The 22,315-nt window shown below is 45.9% G+C and overlaps 1 protein-coding gene across 1 annotated transcript; it reads left to right on the top strand.

Annotated features, from left to right (window-relative positions):
• Nucleotides 1-1,372: 1,372 nt before the first annotated feature.
• Nucleotides 1,373-21,796, top strand: LOC116946702 (DBH-like monooxygenase protein 1 homolog). The gene is made up of 13 exons (XM_076070061.1): nt 1,373-1,902; nt 3,144-3,290; nt 5,381-5,560; nt 7,106-7,189; nt 7,799-7,978; nt 10,085-10,187; nt 12,219-12,460; nt 13,625-13,710; nt 15,323-15,419; nt 16,135-16,194; nt 16,972-17,102; nt 19,464-19,614; nt 21,351-21,796. Exons 1-13 carry the CDS (start codon nt 1,612-1,614, stop codon nt 21,666-21,668), a joined length of 2,070 nt encoding a protein of 689 aa, XP_075926176.1. The 5' UTR covers nt 1,373-1,611; the 3' UTR covers nt 21,669-21,796.
• The last annotated feature ends 519 nt before the right edge of the window (nt 21,797-22,315 follow it).

Here is a 22,315-nt window from a genome sequence, read left to right as displayed (position 1 = left end):
GTTACTGCCCCATGTTGAATCACAATGTGATGGTGAGACGTCGATTCGGTGCGATAACTCCACTTGTAGTTGTACTGAGCATATATCCTCGTCTATTTACACACGAGTGCAATCGTCACTCTATACCAACGTTTGTTTTAATGTTTCTGTAACTTAATATGATCAATAATGTTTTAAGTTATTCGTCTGAGCCAACTTTCGCTACAGAATGTGTATTTTAAATTTAGATTTAAAGCTTTCGTGACTGCAGAGATTCATATTCTTGGTTCTTTTCAGAACATAGATGGACTAGTCCTTCTAAATAAACTGCCAAATCGCAGCGCGTGGCGCTGACGTTTTTTTTATAAATAAATACACCGTTTAAAAATAAATAAATGTATGCAAACCGACACACCTGATGACGACCGTTTGTGTTATGGTCGAAACGTCGTGAGAATTTGTATTGTTTTATATATATTTTATAATTGTATTGCTTCCCTTCAACGTGACTTTACCGAAAGAGCTAAGAATATTAATTCTTGGTTCTTTCGGCAAAGTCACGTAGAAGATAAATAATAAAATAATAAAAATCAAACATTATAAAATTCTCACGACGTTTCGGTCACAACGCAAGCAGCCGTATTCACGTGAAGAAACAGAGCAGTCAGAAAGACAGCGTCCTAATTAGGACGGCTGTGTATTGTCTGAGGCCGCGTCCTAATGAGGACGCTGTCTTTCCGACAGTTCTGTTTCTACACCTGATGACGGCTGCTTGCGTTGTGGCCGAAACGTCGTGATAATGTAATTTTATTATTTTATTTTTATTATTTTTATTATTTCCCTTCTACGTGACTTTACCGAAAGAACCAAGAAAATGTGTATTTTACTTAATATTGATTATATGTTTCTGCGCCGTTTACAATTTCTTCTGTAATGTGACGGACGACAGTTGTTATGCTCTTGCTTATGTGGCTTTTGTGACCTAGGTCGCTCGTGTAAATGAGACAGATCCTAGTCTCTTGAGTTCTCACCTGGTAGAAAAAAAGATAGCTAGAGCTCTGTGTTTGTGTGCCTTGGTGTTTCTCAGTATTTTCATGGCCATGCCCATCAACACCCCCTTGTGTTCCGCTGTCGCCTTAATCATAATGCTTAGCCAGGGTCTATCCACTGCCACTCTACTCCGTCACCATCCCTACGGTCCTACAATACTCACAATCCTGCCTAAATAGTTGCTCGTTAATATGACACGAAGATAACTTTTGGACTTCGTATCAGCATAGATAAGGGAACATGTGCGATTACATTGGCCTTGGTTCACTTTTTTTAAAACCCCGCCTTGACTCATGATGCCTACAATTGCAACACCTTACCAAGAAGGGGCATTATATAAGGTAGATTCCACACAGAGAGACAGCGCATGTGCACGTTCGTCCAAGCAAGATCAACATCAACATCAGCAGCCGAGAATTTCCTCTTATTTTAAGGCATACTTATTAAGAATAATTTAATCTAAGAAATAACATCTGGAAACATAAAAAAGACTAAATTTTTAGGTGTCGTCAAAGTATTGCTTTTTTTGATCATCACAGTCGATTTTCATCGATTATCAGACAAATTCAGTCACAAGCAGTTATGCCTCGCCACGACCTGCCAGCGAGGATGACGACGATGGTGGTGATGGTGGTGATGATGGCCGTGGGGGTGTCCTGTGCCCTGGATCCTGACGCCGACCTCACGTTCAGCACCGAATTATCTCCGGACAAATTTCACGTCTCGTGGGCGTTCGACAGCGACCAGATCGTCCTGGAGGCTCGGGTTCGCACCCGGGGCTGGGTCGGCCTGGGGCTGAGCTCTACGGGGATGATGGCCGGCTCTGACGTGGTGGTCGGGTGGGTGGACAGCGCAGCCGCTACCCACCTCGTGGTGAGTGGCAGGCGGCGCGGTCCTCACGAGGAAAGACCAGTGAGCTGGGTTCGATTCCTGGTCACGGTTCTTTTTAGGACACAATCACATTCACCATGACGACCATCGCTTTCACCGTTATAACAAATAATCGTGATGTTGATCACAATGACTGTCACCAGTGCCACCCGTTACGCCGCGTATCTTAGTTGTTCAGCGATTGGTCTCAATCTTGATATATTTACGCACGCGTTTACAATGGTGATAGTCATGATGAGGGTGAAGTTGATGACAGGCTATGGTCTTGGTCATGATGATGATCATGGCAATGGTGCTGGCGATCGTAACGGCGGAAGAGATGATCCTTGTGATTTGTCATTCCCGATAATCCACATCGTTGTTGCTGTACCCACTTTTATAATTTCGTAAAATGTACATGTATATCGCTAGGTTTCCAATAATGATGACAACAACTTAAATACTTCTCCTCTGCATTCACCGCCTCCAACAGGTATGCATCTATCTTAAAGTGTTTTCGAAAATATCTATTCGACAAAATATAGGGCCGTGTAAATGTGCCGTTGCATTGAGCAAGCCGATTCGTTTGAAAGCAGCAGGAAAGCATGACAATAATAATCCAGTGCTGGATGAATGCCTCCCCCGCGTTGATCACCGCGGGTTAGTGGAGGGGAAGGGACGCCAATGAGTGGTTCTGATATCACTCGCCACTGATGCTATCCGTGGTTGGGAAATTAACTCAGTTCGTTGTGTTCATAGCGGAGTGCGTTAACCGCTGGGCCACCGCTTCCCATGTCACGTGTAGTTATTCAACACATCACACGCACCACATCTCACACACATCTATCACACTCACACAAATCACACTTATCACATACACATCACACGGACCACACATCAAACTAACGCACACCCCACTCAAACCAAAGTGGTTTCGGTATCGTTCATGCTCAATTATCCTCGGCAACAATCATAATTTGCACATTAATCGGAAAACTTTAAATTCTTCCACACGCGATTCCATGTATACATGACTCGTCACTAAAACGTTGTCTTCACTAACATACATGTGCAGTCGTAAACCAAAAAGCATCAGTTGCAGATCGAGGAAGATTGAGCGTTTTTCTCCCAGATCGGGGTGTAATCTCAATGATTTGAGAGTAGTCTTGTCTTCTGATAAACAATGCACCGTGTGTCTCTACTACCCTACCCCCACCCGCATTGCGCTGCTGCTGTGCGGTCAGGACGCACACATCGAGGGGGAGCGGAGCCTGGTGCGGGACGCGAGCCAGGACTACAAACTCGTGCGGCTCAGCGAGAACGGCACCCACACGGTCATGCGCGTGGTGCGCGCGCTGCGCACGTGCGACGCCAACGACAGGGACATCACCGTGCGTGTTGCACACACACACACACAAGTGTACATACACACGTGTACACACACACGGTGTGCACACACGCACGTGTACACACGCACGGGTATACTCACACACTTGTACACACAACAACAACCGCCATTGTTGTACACACACACACGTGTACACATACACGTGTACACACACACGTGTAGACACAAACACACGTGTACACATGTACACACGCATACACATAGAGACCAGTGACGTGGGGTGAGGTCAATGGCTGGGGAGGCACTGGCTCGTAGTGTCAGAGCCAGATTCACACACTGAGGGGGGCGTGGCCTCACGGAGGGGGCGTGGCCTCACCGAGGGAGCCGGGTCTTCACTGAGGGGGGCGTGTCCTCACTGAGGCAGATGTGATAGCTGCCTCCCCTGGTGCCTTTTCATTGCAGTTTCATGACGAGACCAGCGAGCCTAAATATCTTCATACACATACGTGAAATAAGTTACCTGGACTATGGAAGGCGAGGACATGAAATGAAGGGGTCTACAAACATTACATTGGTGACACACTGAGATAGTCACAGGCACGCGCTGATTGCCCGTGCTCCATCCAGTTACTGAGGGGTTGTGCAATCAGAGGGGAGGCTGAGCTCGTCGCTGCCTCACCTCTCGTCTCTTCCTGTATTTGCAGCGGAGCTCCGCAAATTTGGCGATTTTGACTATAAACATGATTGCAATCGTACAGAAATTACATATATAACACAGATCAGTGGAAAAATCTTAATATTTATTTTATTTGATTGTTCTTTTTTTACTTTTCGTAACAGCTATTTTCATTGGAGTATAACAGGTGAGGCTCTGCCTCCCCTGCCTCCGCTGACCGAACGTCCCTGATAGAGACAGTCTACACAACGACACATACAAACGACAGATCCCCCGTATAACCTTAATTGACTGTTGGGGCAAGTGATGTTAGCGAGCACCTATGAAGGCAGGCATGGCACACGAAGGGGTGGGTGGCCAATACCAATTCCGGCCGTCTTTGTCTCCCCAGTGGCGATGTTTGCACACCGGACCAGGTACTAATTTGAGGCTGAGTCGATCTAAGGGAGGCCCAGGATCGGTTCAGATAATCGTAACTGATGTTGGCCGTGTTGAGCGGGTTTCCGGGTTCGGAGCGCAGCGTAGCGCTAACCGCTAGACCACCGCTCCCACACACATACACACACGTATGATCACACACACACGTGTACACACAGACATGTACACAGGTGCACACATAGATACACATAGACATAGAAACACATGCACTCTTAGAAAAACGTGCTCTTTAGCAGACCATGGTTTTTTCCCTAACAGCCGCTGGTGCTGTGATTTACACATTTCTTTCTTCGGGTATTTTCTTAATTGAAGCTGTCTCTGAATGTGTGGCATCCGCCACGTTGAGCTTACTTCCAATCAAATTTAGCTAGCGCGTCCTAAATGTATGATTATTCAGCAAAACGTATCGTAAAGGGTCGCGCACATGTTTGTCCTCCGTGTGAGCAATGCAGTTCAATTTTGATGGGGCTGACGTGTGCACATAATTGGCATCCATTCTATCGTCATACCAAGCAACTTGTAATTGAGAACACATGGCATGGTAGCGGCTATTCTGCTGCGCGTGGCTGCCTGTAACCCAGCGTTTGTGAAGGCAGCGAGGGTTACTGCCTTGGATGTCGAGGATGTGCCAACACCCTTGGCTCGCCAGAAGGCAGAAAAGCAGTGGTTCTTAACCTCTACTGCAACTTGCACCCCTTTGGTTCTCAGAAAGGGCATCTCGCACCCCCAGCGGGTGGATGCACACCAGGTTAAGAACCACTGCGGTAGAGCAAACAATGTGGACCTCACCTGCTCCATCGGCATGGGATAGAGTGTGCCCCTCCTCGCACACGTGGGCTTTTTGCGGGTTCTCCAATTTCCTTCCACATACATGTGGGTACCTCTCGCCCGCAAGTCATTATGTCTCTACGAGAGCGAGCGGATACCGTGCAACGTGCTTCAAGTTAAAATTATTACTGATTATTATTTGAGAAACGGCGTGCGCCATCACACCCCCCACCTATGCATCTGTCCGGCAGGAGGACACAGTGCGCATGATCTGGGCCTACAGCGCCGATGACCCAAAGAGCGAGACTCAGATCTTGTACCACGGCGCGGCCACGCGGGGCTCCAAGAGCGTCCAGCTGCTGAGCAACGGATTTCCCACCGAGCAGCCCCTGCCTCAAGAGCACAGCTTCATTGACCTGACATTTGACAAGGTGTGTGAGCCCCAAATAACGCACGGGCAAATATCCCCCGCAGCAGCCTACTACATAGATCGTTTGGGGGTAAGTGTCATGGGTGTCGAGGCCATAAGTGTCAGTGATCGGTATCATTCAATGCAAAAGAGATGTTTGTCAATGTCCCTCCTTCCTCACTATTCGGGCTAGAGATTAGGGGCTCAACTATGGGGGGGGGGGGGGGAGAGCAGCATTATGGGACGCATAGGTACCTGGTCGGCCACAAGGAAACCCAACATCAACAGGTAAACAAGCAGAAATGTTTGAAAACATTTTATATAAAAAAGGGTCCAACACTTAACCATAAGTGCCAATAATAACATTGTTACAAATGAAAACACATTTCCGAAAAATACACAGCGTGAAATCTAGTAGCGCTACTGCTGTTGTTTGTTATTGAACACCACCAGGCTTCATCTTCTTTGGTTCTTTCGGTAAAGTCACGTAGAATGAGAATAAAATAATTAATAAATAAAATAACACAATAAAATTCTCACGACGTTTCGGCCACAACACAAGCGGCCTTCTTCAATGACTTTACCGAAAGAACCAAAGAAGATGAATCCTTGCAGTCACGAAAGCTTTAAATCGAAATTTAACCACCAAGCTTGCTTGCTAACTGGCATGCACATGAAAGCAAGACGCATGATAATCTAATTGTGAGTATTGTACCTTTACATCTTTTTTTATTGATACGGTCACCGTGAGACAGTCTTCCTCTAAACCCAATACACGGTGCAACTAAAATAATATATATGTAGTGAGTACAACTGAGTCGCAGACGTTATTTTTTAGAGGCAACACTTTTATTATATCAACACGTAATACACAAAGGGGTAACTGCCCCTTGACCAGATACAGCCTAGGGTGGTGACCACTCAGCCAACCACACCATACGGAGGAGTTACAACTACGAAGGGTCAGACCCTTACTCGGGTCACGCCCACGTGTTGATGCCTTGTAGGACGTACAGCTTCCAGCTTGTAGGACGAAGCGACATCTTCAACTGATTTTTACTAGAAAAAAGTCAACAAAACACCACTACATTCTGCCAATTTGTCCATTTTTACCCCGCTGAGAAACTGGCATTCAAGCATTTCCGTGAACACATGAGCCGGGCTATGAATTATGTTTCAATGATAGTCAAACGTTATTCTTGGATGGGGCGCCACGGTGGCTAGATGTTAATTGCCTTGCCTAGTATGCAGGAGGTCGTGGGTTCGATTCCGACCCTGACGCCTGTATATTTGGAGTTTGCGTGTCTCTCTCCCTGTGGTCGCGTGATATTTTCTCCGGGCCCTCCGGTTCTTCCCTTCACATTTAGAAACGTGCATTTAAACTAATCTTCCTGCCATAAATTTCCACACGATAACCCGTTCCGTTGAGCTATCATTTGTGGCCAGGTCACTTCTTAAAAAAGAGCTTTCAGCTCAGTGGGCTTTACCTGGAGACGAGGGCTTGACGAGGCATTGTCTGAACAGCAGCTGTTGTGGTTCTGTCTCCCCTCGCCGTGTCCGCTTCCAGTACCCGATCCCGGCCGCCTCCACATTCTACGCGTGCAAGCTCGTCTCTCTGCCCAAGCTCAGCAAGAAAAATCACCTCATCAAGGTTGACAGCGGGGAAAACCACACACACTTCCACTGTTAATAGTGGTGGGTAAGGGGGGGGGGTCAGTAGGTAGGGGAGGGCGGGGGTGCTTTCACGACCAAATGTCTCTCTTAGAGCAGCAATATAAGAATAGACTTGCAAAAAAAACCCCTCTAAATGCAGGACCCTCCTGGAAAAAAAAGAGTCAGCGGGACATTATTGGGTAAACAAAGGACACGACCCATAGAACATTATCTGAACAGGAATGCGTGAAGCTCTAAGCGATGACAACCGAGTGACGTAGGCTGGAGATGGTTGCGAGCTGGTGTACAGCTGGTATTCCCAAGCAGTCGCCCACCCAATCAGATGCTTAGCAGGCTCAAAATCCCGCTTGGCTTGGAAGATTTTATGATGTAGAGGGTGCATTGAAGGTGATTGACTTTAGGGAGTGGCGTCAATGCTGCGTCCCCTTTAACATGCAACGTTGGCTCAACGTTGCTCCAACATTAGTCAAACGTTGGCCCAACGTTGACTCAATGGTTCCAAACCAAATGCCAAAGTTGGAAACCGCGTGTTGCACGTCCACCCCACGCGTTCTTCACGTGTGCACCCCCTCCACTGTGCGTCCAGGTGCAGCCCATCGTCCAGGCCGGCAACGAGGCGTTCGTGCACCACATTCTCGTGTACGTGTGCCTGGACAACGTGAACGCGTCCCACGTCGGAGTCACGCACCAGTGCTACCACCCCAACATGCCCGACTCCTTCTCCACCTGCAGCTCCGTGCTCGCCGCGTGGGCCATTGGCGGCGGGGTGCGTGGTAACCCCGCACGCACGCACGCATCGCCAGTTGCATGTGTGCCAAGTACGTGTGTCTGTGTGCGTGCTGGCGCATTTGAAATACCAGGCGTGGTGGTGGCGCACCGCCTGTAAATACAGCACTGCGGAGGCGAGGGTCGGTGGATCGAACAGATGCTGTGACACTCCTGTGCAGTGGGCGTTGAGGAGGTGCCATACCCTGCCTTGTCAGAAGGCATTCAGCAGATGTAAACGAATCCCCATCTCTTCCATGTTTATGTAATAGAGTGTTGCCAACTCGCAGGCGTGGGAAAGGGCAGAGAGAAGAGAAAGAAATGGAAATGGAAGGAAAGTGGATTCTGGTTTGGGAGCGGCATTTCTTTTCACAGTGGAGAGAGGAGGGGTTCAGCATGGCCACGTGATTTACGCGAACCTTGAGCTAATTTAGATACAGAGATGTGTGTATGTAATGGTGGAACCACAGCCACACCTACTTTGCAGTGTTAGCAGATTGTCCGGGCCGCCTACTCGGAGGGCAGGCTCTGTTTTCAGGCGAGTGAAGCCTGTGGTGCCATCCTACTGCCATGCGGACAGTCCCAGTGATTGGTCTTTGCTGGCTGGTGAAGAAGAGAAACCTGCCTTGGGGAAACTTCCGTGGGCTTCTTGCTGTCGGCGGAGTTGTTAGTGTAGGTGTCTCCCTTACATAATGAATACAACAAGATAGACAACACATAACAAACAAATACAGCATACTAGAATAAAACAAACATACAATCATCACCATCATGCAATATTTCCTGCTGCATAGCCTAATTGGGACGATTGCCAGTTTGCTGGCTGGGTCAGTCTGGCTTCTCAGCTTGGACTAGTCAGTCCGTCCGCCAGGGGACAGTGTAAACACAGCTTAATAGCACTTGTCCCAACAATTCGTTAGTTTGTTTTTATACAGAGCCCTCAAAATAATGATAGTGCATTGTCTTTATGCTGTTCGTCTTCTGGCGTCCTCTGGTCTCACACTGTTTGAGACTAGTCTCTAAAGAAAGCTGTCTCTGGTGTGGACCATTCCGCTTCAAAGACAATGCATCATATACTATCAGAACGTGTTTTCTGTTTGCTTGCATATTCGCCACAAGTATATGTGGTTAATGCAGACATGATTACTTGCAAAAGGTTTATGTTTGGTATAACATCTTATGACCTGTTTTATTGGTAGAAAGGATACAGCTTATTCTTATATTTTGAGACTGACAAGGGAGGTCGCATGATGTTATTTTTCATTCGCCTCCACCTCGATCATCACGGATGGCTAATTATCACGGTTGGCTAATTATCACGGTTGGCTAATCATCACGGTTGGCTAATTATCACGGTTGGCTAATCATCACGGTTGGCAAATTATCACGGTTGGCTAATCATCACGGTTGGCTAATCATCACGGTTGGCTAATTATCACGGTTGGCTAATTATCACGGTTGGCTAATCATCACGGTTGGCTAATTATCACGGTTGGCTAATTATCACGGTTGGCTAATTATCACGGTTGGCTAATCATCACGGTTGGCTAATTATCACGGTTGGCTAATTATCACGGTTGGCTAATTATCACAGTTGGCTAATTATCACGGTTGGCTAATCATCACGGTTGGCTAATTATCACGGTTGGCTAATTATCACGGTTGGCTAATTATCACGGTTGGCTACGTACAGGTATCAGTTATTTTTCTTTGCCATAACTCTTGTGCTCATTTCCGAGCTCATGCTTGTGTTTCCACATAAATAGTGTCTGCCTAAACACAGCATCCACACGTAGGAGACATACGTGACTGAGGCTTGAACAAGCACAGTGCTGACCACACGGTCTCCCCATTTCTGGTAGCGACCTAATAATGCTTCTGGCAATCGTGTGGACCTTTGCCGTTGTCTTGGGACTCCCAGAAGACAATGAATGCTTTTGGGCATTTTGCCATTGTTTGGCAACGCCGAGGACACTTCACCAGATATAGGCTCAGTTAAGATTTGGAGTTTGCTGTCAAGACGCAATCAGGATCAGTTAAGTACAGGTAGTGGTGAAGTTATGAGGAATGTTGTTATACCAGTGGTGTGTGTGTGCCTGTGCTTCAGACGTTTGACTACCCCCCCGAGGCCGGGTACTCGCTGGGCGCGCAAGGGGACCCCAAGATGGTCCTGATCGAGATACACTACGACAACCCCGGGCTAGTGTCAAGTACGGGACGCACCTTGAAGCATGGTGTCGCTAATCAGGGGGGGAGGGGTGTTGCGATTCATTTAGCAGCCTCTCGGTGGGGAAGGATCGCATGAACACACTAAATATGACGTAAAAAAAACATTGATCGTTATCTGATTAGGTGCACTTATTGAAGGATGAACAATCCATGCCAGTCAATGGATTGATGGGTCATTAACTCCCCTATTTATCCACCTCTTCACTCATCGCCACCACTACCATCACCAGTTCGAGATCTACTACTGGATAAATTAATTCCATATGAACACCCACAATCCAATAACGCCTGTGCCCTGTGTTACTGAATGTACTTGAATTTTCTTAATTTGGCAATATCCGTGCTCCAAATCCAGTTTCAGCTGACGGCAAACTCCAGTCCATTGCCCTGCTCGTTCTTTTCCATAGAGTATCGCTACATGCCGATAAAAAGGGACACATGAAAGGCCAATAAAAAATAGAAATCAAGAAACTCAGATTTACAAACGAAGATGCGGCCAAGACATCCTATCTTATAGCGCCTTCGCCAAGGCCATTTACAGGGAATTAAGAAAGGGACATATGAAGGTAATGTTGAAGATGAGGTTAACAAAGTAGATTAGAGAGGAAGCAATGGGGGCGAATCTGTGATGATGCGTGAATTCGGTGAAAGCGAAATTGATCACAGTAAATAATGAATTGAATAAATGAATGGGGAATGAGTAATAGCCATGTAATGAGAATATGAAGAGGGAATAGGAACGGTGGTGGTTATGAGGGAAGATTAAGGGGCCATGGGTGAGAAACGGAAAATCAGTGAGTTTTGAATGAGGAGCGGAAAACTAGTTCTCGAAGGTGACTGCTTAATGTGGCGGGGTAGTTTGTTCCAGTCAAGGGAGGCGAGAAGGGAAAAAGAGTGAAAGCATGGATTGAGCACAAGGAGAAGGAGGAACAGAGAGAGAGAGAGAGACGGCAAAGATTGAGAACGTAAAGGGCGAGAATGCGACGTAGAAAGGTACAAGAGTGGCAAGATATTTGTGGGCAAGACCATGTACTCGACGTGCAGCAGGAATCCCCAACTGTTGCGGGACGTGGACGAGGGGTACCCACATTGTGCCACGACTGAGGATGAATAAGATAACGACGCAAAGGTGGTGGCACTCCGATCTGCGACATGGCATGCGGCGAGTTGGACTGGTAAGGGTAGAGAGATTGTTGATGTACCACGGAGTCAGGGGCCGTAAGAGTTGCACGTATCCAGGAAGTCGAGTGGAAGGAAGGTGAAACAAAGGAGGTGGGAGGGCAAAGATAAAGACTACTCTACAGTGGACACAGTGCAAGGAGAAATGGAGTAGAGTAATTTGAGACAAGGCGCTTACAAAAAGACGTGGTAGATGTAAATGATAGATTGTGATATTTGGGAAATTAAAGACTGAGGAGGAAATGCTCAAGAGACTAATCAGTTTATGCACTAAATGGACGTATTGACGGTACACTAGTGTAGCATAACACACGGTCCTCATAAAATAGTCTAGAATCAAAATTTGAACTAGCATTCGTCTTCTGACTGCTTCGACATCACGATAACTGATTTTGACACACCACCCAAGGTTGTACGACCCGGGTTGCGAATCATGATAAAATAAGTAATAATTTTGAAAAATTAGCTTTTTTTACTCCCCGCACCAGTGTACCACCAATACGGACAAATGCAGTTTGAAGTGAAGAAAGATATCTACTGAGAAAGGCCTTTGCAAAGTAAAGTGCACGAATCACCCAAAATAGAAATATTGATATTGAGTGCGGTCCTAAATGGACACGTGGGAGAAGAGGGGGGACAATTTTTTTAGCGTCCACGAAGGCAAATGCTTTGACAAAGTTTACGTGAAAAAGAAAGGCCAGCTCATGGGATGGAGTGGCAGAGACAGAGGGAGAAAAGTCTAGAAGACCTTAGTTGAGGTTTGCCAATGACAAACTGCAAGGAAACGCCGCACTGTAATTTACCTGCACCTCTGCACCCCCACCCAACTCCAGGCGTGAATGACAACTCCGGCCTCCGCTTCTACATAACACCGGAGCTGCGTGCGTACGATGCGGGGGTGCTGGAGACCGGCCTCGACGTACAGATCATGCACTTCGTCCCGCCCGGAGCACCCTCCTACACGAACTACGGCATCTGCCCCACTCGGGGCTTCGCCACCGTCGGCTCGGACGGAGCCGCGCTGCCGCTCCAGGGAGCGATGTCGCGACCCAGGCGCGTGGCGCCCGGCAGAGAGGCGAGGAATCTCTCACAACACAAAACATCCAATCCACCCCAATCCCCATCTGCTCACAATGGCCTCTTCTCTGTGCAAATGTCTTTTAAGTGGTTATGGAAAAGACCACTCGGCATTCCCAACTTAAAGCAGCTACACTATATACTGCCCGTAACTAAATCACACTCAGTGTGCCCCGTCTTCATCTTAAAATCGGGCATATTTTGAGTGCATAATACAGGTTTTTTGGTTAGATCGCGTTATTTATAAATGTGTCGCAACCCTCCACCACCCGACATGGCCAATCAGTAAAAAAATGTGTCACGTTGACAAAAGACAAATAGTTCACTATTTTAGCCCACCAGTGTGTTGAAGAGTGAATCCACACCATTTACAATTTGAATACGACGTTTCGCTGGAAATTACATCCAGCATCTTCGGGGGATTTGCCAAAATAGTGAAGCCATTCACCTGCTTCCGGTCTTAGATCAGTAATCAGCCAATTATTATTACATAATTGCATACAACCCCACCTCCGCCTCTGATCTCGAATCCTGATGGAGTTTAACAATGATGACGTCACCCTGCACTATTTAAGACCGGAAGCAGGTGGATGGCTTTATTATTATGGCAAATCCCCCAAAGATACTGGATGTAATTTCCAGCGAAACGTCGTGCTCAAATTGTAAATGTTGTGGATTCACTCTCCAACACACTGGTGGGCTAAGATAGTGAACTATTTGTCTTTTGTAAACGTGACACATTTTGCTTTACTGATTGGCTGTGTCGGGTGGTGGAGGGTTGCGACACATAAATAACGCGATCTAACCCAAAAAACCGTTATTATGAATAATACTGGTTGCGTAAGCCTACGTGTTAAACTCATATTTTGAGTGGTTTGTAGGCAATAACCTCTGTGTAGCACACCATTAAATGACCTCTCAGCTTATTCCTACCTCCCAAACGAACAAACATTCTTTAGCACGTTCGCCAACATCACCCGTCCCCCATCAAACTATCGGCAATGTTTTCATAACTCACACTCAAAACCTCAAGACTACAAGTTACAGACACGGTAAAAGTAAACGTGGGACCTTTTTTTAATATATAAAGTCCATTATTGAGAGTGGGCCTGACCACAGGAGTGCTACGGCCACAGAGAAAATGGGCGTTATGTTCACACAGGCGACGCAGAGTGGAGAGATGAAGGTGTTTGCTACGATGCTGCACGCTCACCTGCTGGGCAGAGCCGTCCAGGTGCGGCACTACAGGTGAGTGTGACGCTCGTTTATGGGATCTGCACAAGTTTGTTGGGACCTCATCCACTGTGCATTATTTTCTCACTTTTGTTTACTTTTCCTCTACCTTTTCTATACTTTTGTTTTGTTTGTTGTTGTAACGTTCTGACCAGCCTCTACTGGACATCTGTGAAAAAGAGCTTTACAGCTCATCGGACTACTCCAGTACTGTATAAATAAAGATTATTATTCTTTCAATGCTTGGGTCATGCCGCATTGCCACATCATTGTAAATGCGCAGAACTTGTTCAGCGTTTATCGAATAAAGTATGTAAGTCGTAAAAAAGAATAGTTCTTGGTATTCATATTGTACAGGAAGCAGTGCTGCAGTGGTTTGCATTATGGACCTGAACCTTCTCAGCACAGCCTCACATTCTCTTATGCTACATGTGCATTTGGTGAACGCTCAAGCAGACCTTGCCGGACGCAGGGGTTACGTTCATGGAAAATGTCGTGTTGGGCAAAACCGCGTTATAAAAAGAATAGACCTCGTGGGAAAAATAGGGTTGCATTCCTGGGTCCGAAATGATCACCCCCCCCCCCCCACCCTCTATGTTTAACTAACCGTGTGTAGCCGAAACAGAATAATAATGTTTGTTTATCCTGGAGGAATCCGACATCCAAACACGCGTTCGATAACGCGTGTTTGGATGTCGATAACAAGTGTTTGGATGTCGGGCAAGATTTTCCTGTACAGTAGACTCACGATTATCCGCAAACGGTTTATCCAATTTGCGGATTAACCACGCACCTGAGATTTTGACATAACTTAATAACTCATGGAGTTTCCCTTAAGTCCAAATTAATAATCTGAAACAGTTATACATTGTTATTCTTGGACATGTTTATTACAAGTCACGTGCTTAAACCGAATAAATGTGCTCCGGTTCATCCGAAATCCACGTAATCGCCGCTACAGTACAGTTGTTGCATATCTTTACAAGAGTGGGTGACGCTTGATTGATTTTGATTGGCGTGGCTCTGTTGCTGTCCACTTAGTGAGCGGAGTCTTCTGCTCGAGAGCAGGAAAGTGGTATCACTGAGCACGCGCATAGATCGTTGGAAAATTTATATTTTCAGAATATCCACGATTTTTAATTATCCGCGGCCGCCCTCCCCATCATTAGCGCGGATAATCGAGTCTACTATACTTCTAAACCGCTTTATCTTATAGGTGGGGAGTACAGTCTGTTTTCCTATAACGCAGTAGTTGCGTTCCTGAAGAACACCGCGTTATGGAAAAATTGTGTTATAATAAATAATATATAATATAGGATAAAGCACAGTCCGTGATAACACGTGAGATGCATATGCAGGCTAAACAAAGACTGAGGCACGTGGGTAGCATCTAGAAGCATCCAGCAGCATCCCGCCTTGTGTGATACTACGCCGAGGCAGCTTTACAACCGTTTATTCCTACTCGCGCGACCTGGTTCTGTTCTATCCAATTTGCATCCGCGTTATAACAAATGTGTCCCCTAATACAGTAATCGCGTTATACACAATTTGCGTTATGAAAACCGCGCGTTATAGGAGAACAGATTGTACAGATACTGATCCCAGTGTTCACTGTTGCTTTGGCCAGGGACGGCAAGCAGATCAGCGACCTGGGTCGTGACATGGGCTACGACTTCAACTTCCAGGAGACGCGTTACCTGAAGGAGCTCGTCTCCGTGATGCCCGTGAGTACCTGGGGCCGATTACGATCATCCACAAGTGGGACCAGCTGCTGCAACTGGACGGACAGATAATTTTTAACTCAAATACTAAGTCATGTTGGCCAAAGGTCCAGCTGCCATTAGTGTGACCACAGAAAACCCCTTTTAAACGAGGTTTAATGCTCGATCCACCAAATCCGGCCACCTAAGTGTACCAAGGACAAATCTGCGTTCAATGCGTTATTGAGCTTTCAGTCGTCGGGCACCTCGTTTGTAGAATGTCTTACTGCAGTCCAGTTAGGGACGCTTAGATAGTCGAAGTTTTTAGGGCTCATCTGAAAACACATTTATTTCCTCTTTCGCATATGTCTCTCCTCGCAGTTTTAATGATAAGGGTTTTTACTTGTGTTATATAGTGCTGTGAGGCCTTGTGTGAATGGCGCTATATATAAAACTGAGTTTGACTTACTTAAGGAATAAAAAGGTATCAATTCTCCTGTATAGCGAATGGATGAATTGTGGTTGATTGGTGGTCACGAATTTATTTAATAATATATTTTTACATAATAGGTATAGGGTCAGGTGTGCCAATTACAAACGTATGTAAATTTAACAAAAAATGCATTGTAAAGCAGTTAAAGATACAGTATTTGAAAATTACCAAGTTTTGCTTTTATGTTGATCCATTGGTTTGACCCTGTGTTGTATGCCCAATGTTTATCTCATGTTCGAATTTTAGGGCGATTCCATTATCACAGAGTGCTTCTACAACAGCCAGGAACGATCCATTACAACCACGGTAAACTACACATGGCACAAAGGTCTATATCTTAAATTCAAACTTAGCGCTCTACATATCATGTGAGACAAATACAAAGATGAAGATCCCCCGTATAACCTTTGCAGACTGTCGGGAAAGTTATATTAGGGAGCACTTCAAGGGAATGAAACGGCACACACAGGGGGTGGATGGCCAACACCACGCCCGGCCGCCTATGTCTCCCCAGTGCTAAATGTTTACACACTACACCGGGTACTCATTTAAAGATGGTATGTGTGCGTGAGACACAAACGTACGTATGCACATCGACACACAAGATCTCTACGTACATTTGGGCGATCGCTGTTTTTGTTACGAGGGATAGCACATGCACATTTAAATACGAGCTATATACGTGCTTCGCTGGATGTTCTTGGCAATCATCAGGCACGTGCAAATTGAACGTAGAGGATTGGTAAACATGGAAGAGTGGTCCCGTGGTGGGGAAAAACCCTGGCCTACCCCATAATCTAAAAATAATAATTCACATTTTGTAAGGTGCATTTCATCCGTTGATCCCCAATGCACCATGTAAGGAAAGCAGAAAATAAACAAAACCAGGGTAAATGGCCAGAACGAGTGGATAAAAGCCGGTTTAAAGAGGCGAGTTTTCCAAGACAGACTTAAAGAAATCTCACGATTATGATTGTCTTATGAGCAAAGGCAAAGTGGTCCAGAGCTTGGGAGTTTGCAAAAGTTCGATCACCCCTGCAGGAAATGAGCCTTGACCTCTCAGCGACCCATTTTTCCCCACAGGGTGGGCTCAGCACCCAGGAGGAGATGTGCCTCGGCTTCCTGCACTATTACCCCAAGGTGAACGTGTCGCGCTGCCTCAGCATCTATGACATGACGCAGGTGGCACCCGCCTTCGGATACACCGTCATGCCGTGAGAAATTCAACCACGCGCGCGCACGCCAATATCTACTCATGTAACTTGTACCTATACACTTGATTTATATTTATTTATCGTGACATGCTTACATTTTCCCTATTTTTCATTCCTATAGTTTTTTGTATTGTTATTGTTATAACTTGCTGATCTTCCCCGACTGGACATCTGTGAAAAAGAGCTTCCTAGCTCATCGGATTCCTCCAGGATAAAGATTATGATTCTAATAAGAGCATACCCACTAAGATGGCCAGGCCTGTCAACCGTCAAAACAAGTTTCTGCGATGCCTCATTTACCACTACCGCTTAGAAGCAATTGTCACCATTCTTTGGGACAGCCTGGAGCCAAACTCTTATGCCCAGAACACAATCTCCTCATTATTCATTGCTGTTGATCACTGCCGGTCAAAGATAATATATATCAGAACTCTATTCTGTGATTGGCTCCACAAAAACAACAGCTGTCATTCGCCACTAAATGGCGGTGATGTCACCATGGCGCCTTTGCCAGGCCAGGTGCACTAAGAGGCCACGTGTCCAAGACTCACTGACAGGAGGTCACGGGACACACCCAGGTAACGTTGGTTGACTGAGATGACTGACTCCTCATATACAGTACATACATGTTTTAGTCTATCCAATTACTCGCTTTCCAGATTAATATCGGCATTTGTTTAAGAAGCTAACTTGGACAGTTTTGACCTTTGGGTTTCATCAGCTTGTTAAACGAGTCACTCTGGTTGAATAATTGCTGCTGTGGATTACCAAATATTATTGGCAAGAGCACTGCATTGAATGGGGTTCTTACAGTGAGGGAAAAAAGTATTTGATCCCCTGCTGATTTTGTACGTTTACCCACTGACAAAGAAATGATCAGTCTATAATTTTAATGATAGGTTTATTTGAACAGTGAGAGACAGAATAACAACAACAAAATCCAGAAAAACGCATGTCCCACTCCTCTTTGCAGATCTTCTCCAAGTCATTAAGGTTTCGAGGCTGACGTTTGGCAACTCGAACCTTAAGCTCCCTCCACAGATTTTCTATGGGATTAAGGTCTGGAGACTGGCTAGGCCACTCCAGGACCTTAATGTGCTTCTTCTTGAGCCACTCCTTTGTTGCCTTGGCCCTGTGTTTTGGGTCATTTTTATGCTGGAATACCCATCCACGACCCATTTTCAATGCCCTGGCTGAGGGAAGGAGGTTCTCACCCAAGATTTGACGGTACATGTCTCCATCCATCGTCCCTTTGATGCGGTGAAGTTGTCCTGTCCCTTAGCAGAAAAACACCCCCAAAGCATAATGTTTCCACCTCCATGTTTGACGGTGGGGATGGTGTTCTCGGGGTCATAGGCAGCATTCCTCCTCCTCCAAACACGGCGAGTTGAGTTGATGCCAAAGAGCTCCATTTTGGTCTCATCTGACCACAACACTTTCACCCAGTTGTCCTCTGAATCATTCAGATGTTCATTGGCAAACTTCAGACGGGCATGTATATGTGCTTTCTTGAGCAGGGGGACCATGCGGGCGCTGCAGAATTTCAGTCCTTCACGGCGTAGTGTGTTACCGATTGTTTTCTTGGTGACTATGGTCCCAGCTGCCTTGAGATCATTGACAAGATCCTCCCGTGTAGTTCTGGGCTGATTCCTCACCGTTCTCAATGATCATTGCAACTCCACGAGGTGAGATCTTGCATGGAGTCCCAGGCCGAGGGAGATTGACAGTTCCTTTGTGTTTCTTCCATTTGCGAATAATCGCACCAACTGTTGTCACCTTCTCACCAAGCTTCTTGGCAATGGTCTTGTAGCCCATTCCAGCCTTGTGTAGGTCTACAATCTTGTCCCTGACATCCTTGGAGAGCTCTTTGGTCTTGGCCATGGTGGAGAGTTTGGAATCTGATTGATTGATTGCTTCTGTGGACAGGTGTCTTTTATACAGGTAACAAGCTGAGATTAGGAGCACTCCCTTTAAGAGTGTGCTCCTAATCTCAGCTCGTTACCTGTATAAAAGACACCTGGGAGCCAGAAATCTTTCTGATTGAGAGGGGGTCAAATACTTATTTCCCTCATTAAAATGCAAATCAATTTATAACATTTTTGACATGCGTTTTTCTGTTTTTTGTTGTTGTTATTCTGTCTCTCACTGTTCAAATAAACCTACCATTAAAATTATAGACTGAACATTTATTTGTCAGGGGATCAAAATATTCTATATGGAGGGCTCTTGCAATGTTCCGGTTGGAGTTCTTTGTTGTTTATTTACGTGTGTATTTATCGAGGTATTCCTGACTCGAAATACTGACCTTCCTGAGTCGAGCTTTTTGAGGTTTTACTGTACGTTCTATTGTCCGCCTCGCAGTAGCTACCCACACCTGATCATAACCCCTGTGGAGGACAAGGGGAAGCCGATCTTCTTAGTCTATGACAAGGTGAACTGGACGGAGCAGACTATCCGCACCGTGGAAATGGCGGCGCGCACGGCCGAGCAGCATGCGGTGCACGCGGACACGGTGAGAAGAGCGCAGAGTGGGGGGGCTGGTAAAAATTGTTTTTACCAAATGACAAGAAGTTTGACGGCAACATCGGTTGAAGGATGACATTTTGGTAGTTGATGCCAACCATAAATTGCAGGCAAAGAGAGCTATTTCTAGCTTGGTTTGACTTTGCGGGGTGAATTTACAGTTTTCTAAAGAGTGTTCTTTGGGTCTTTCTGTAAAGTCGCGTAGATAGGTTCAAAGAAAATAACAAAAATCTTCGACGTTTCGATCGCAACACATGCGGTCATCAGGAAAAGGGGGGTTAGCTTCTAAAGACAACTGCTTATAAAGGTTTGAAATGGGCATAGCCCAAATGTCAGCAGCCAATGCCAATGCAGGTGGTGGGTCGCGGCAGTGGCGGTGGTGGGCTTTCCACCAATCAAAGGGCTGCAGGCAAAAATTTGCATGTCAATGCAAGATCGCCGAGCATCCTTCACGGCGAGTGCGCCAAGGTTGCTATGTTAATGTTAGAGATTAACATGTTAATGGAAGATCATGAAGCAGCAGCCTCGAGGATGGCGCATGAGGTAGCTGTGTTGGTAAGAAATTTAATCTGTTAATGTAAAAAATAAGAGAGCCGAAAATAACAACTAACATCGAAAGGTGGTAGGCTGGGAACATCACAGCCAGTTATGACTTAAACTGGTTAATAATGTCCTTCCAATGATTGCTCAGTTTGTACCCATCTTCTCAGCTGAAATTGTGTTTGTGTCTGTATATATGGATGGCTTCATGAACGAATCTTTTTTGATAGCCAGTGGGTTTTTAAAGTACATTCGTCTTGGAGAAATTAATTTCGCGTGAGCCCACCACATTAAAACAATTATCAGCCACGGCCGTGTTTGAGATCTGCCTTATGTTTACGAACACGGTCCGAGACATGTCACTTAGTTTCCCCAAATGTAACTAGTCCCGCAGACACAGCGTAGTTTGGAGACGCCGGGGTATGACATCCTTCACAGATGGGATCAGATCACCAATTTTATGTACTGTGTTAAATCGAACCTGGATCTTGTGTTTGTTCATGATTTTGGAAATCTTTTTTGTGACCCCTGCTATGTATGGCAAGGTGATTGTTTTGATTGGGTCCTCAGATGGTTCTTTCCCACTGGTTGGGGTGATAGCTTTACAGATTGTGTAGTCTGAATATACATTCATCTTGAGAGCTTGGTGTATGTGTTCCAGTTCGCTGGCTAAGTGATGATGGTCAGGAATATATCGAGCTCTATGGTGTAGAGTTTTGATGAGGGAATTCTTCTGGGATGGATGGTGGTGGGAGTCAAGTTTTAGGTAGGCATCCATATGGGTGGATTTCTTGTAGACATTGAGCCATCTGGTCTTTTTTCGATTTTCGTTATTTTGTTATTTTATGTGATCCTATCTACGTGACTTTACCCGAAAGACCCAAAGAATATGAATTCCTGCAGTCACGAAAGCTTTATGTCAAGGTTTCTAAAGAGTATTAAAGCATTAAGACTTTGGGATTACACACAGGCACACATATGCCCATTACACACATGTACAGTATTTCTCAAGTCAATGTCAAGAGTTCTTCTAGCCAATGCTGCTGATGCCACAAAACTTAGTCATAACTCAAGCAGAACTCAGAGTATTGAAGTAGTAGTGTTTAACAATCTGTTCCCCTCAAATTCCTCTTCCATCTCTCCGTACAATCTCCCACTCTCAACACGATCTCCACACCTTCGCAGAATGGGTTCCAGTCCTTCCCCGGGCAGAGAATCCCCGAGATCCCTGCGGACCCCGAAGCACCCCCCTGCAACCTCACGGAAACCACCACGACACCTACCACGAAACCCACCACGAAACCCACCACGACACCTACCACGAAACCCACCACGAAACCCACCACGAAACCCACCACGAAACCCACCACGAAACCCACCACGAAGTCCGGAGATAAGGGGGCAGCCCCGAGCGTGCACCCCCACGGGACCTGGCTGCACCTGCTCCTGACGCTGCTCATCGCGACCCTCGCTCTGCTGCCTGCGGAGTCTCTCCGCGCCTAACTCACGAAGTAAAGGAACTCAAGAACTACCATGACAATTAGAAATGTAATACTTCACTAAAATAGATGCTCATGTTCATGCAACAAGCATTGGCTTTTATGTAATGATAATAAAGTATTTCCAATTAATTTAAGTTGTATATGACTCATTTATGGGCTCCTTGCAGCTACCATGACTTCCACGTGCACCACACTAGGAAATAAATCGTGGGAGGGTCATTTTATGAATCGTCACCGATTTTATATATCTATATTTTTTTAAAGCCACAGTGTTATTGACAAATATGTTGAGTTGTATTGTCCAAGAAGGAACTGATCAGTGAATCAAATTAGAACTGGCTGTGTTGACCGGTTACTTTGTTGTGCAAGAACACTCTTTTTAGACTGCTATGGCCGAGCTGACCAGATTTTTCGAAGAATTTGAGTTAAAGAACAACTCCAGTTGTATATTATTTTCAGAGTTTACCCAAATAACCAAAATAAGCTGACCATGTTTTCTGATAAAGGCTCACTCACAAATGCTTGCAAGTAAAAGTGCCAGGACTGCTTTACTGACGTAATACTGGTAGGAACCTCCTGGTTACACCAGCCCACAGAGGATTATTGTGTCCGTCCGTCCGTCCTGCATCAAAAAATGGGAGGGGTGGG

The sequence above is a fragment of the Petromyzon marinus genome, chromosome 27 (assembly GCF_048934315.1).
Source record: "Petromyzon marinus isolate PM22_M1 ecotype Great Lakes invasive population chromosome 27, UKy_Petmar_22M1.pri1.0, whole genome shotgun sequence".
Lineage (NCBI taxonomy): Eukaryota > Metazoa > Chordata > Hyperoartia > Petromyzontiformes > Petromyzontidae > Petromyzon > Petromyzon marinus.
This window is presented reverse-complemented; position numbering and strand designations above follow the sequence as displayed.

Excerpts from the sequence above, each read along its gene's own strand:
- LOC116946702 (XM_076070061.1), top strand. The coding sequence starts at position 1,612 with ATGCCTCGCCACGACCTGCCAGCGAGGATGACGACGATGGTGGTGATG. Across the intron at positions 10,188-12,218 it reads CAACCCCGGGCTAGTGTCAA|GCGTGAATGACAACTCCGGC; the intron begins GTACGGGACGCA and ends ACCCAACTCCAG. Across the intron at positions 16,195-16,971 it reads AACGATCCATTACAACCACG|GGTGGGCTCAGCACCCAGGA; the intron begins GTAAACTACACA and ends TTTTCCCCACAG.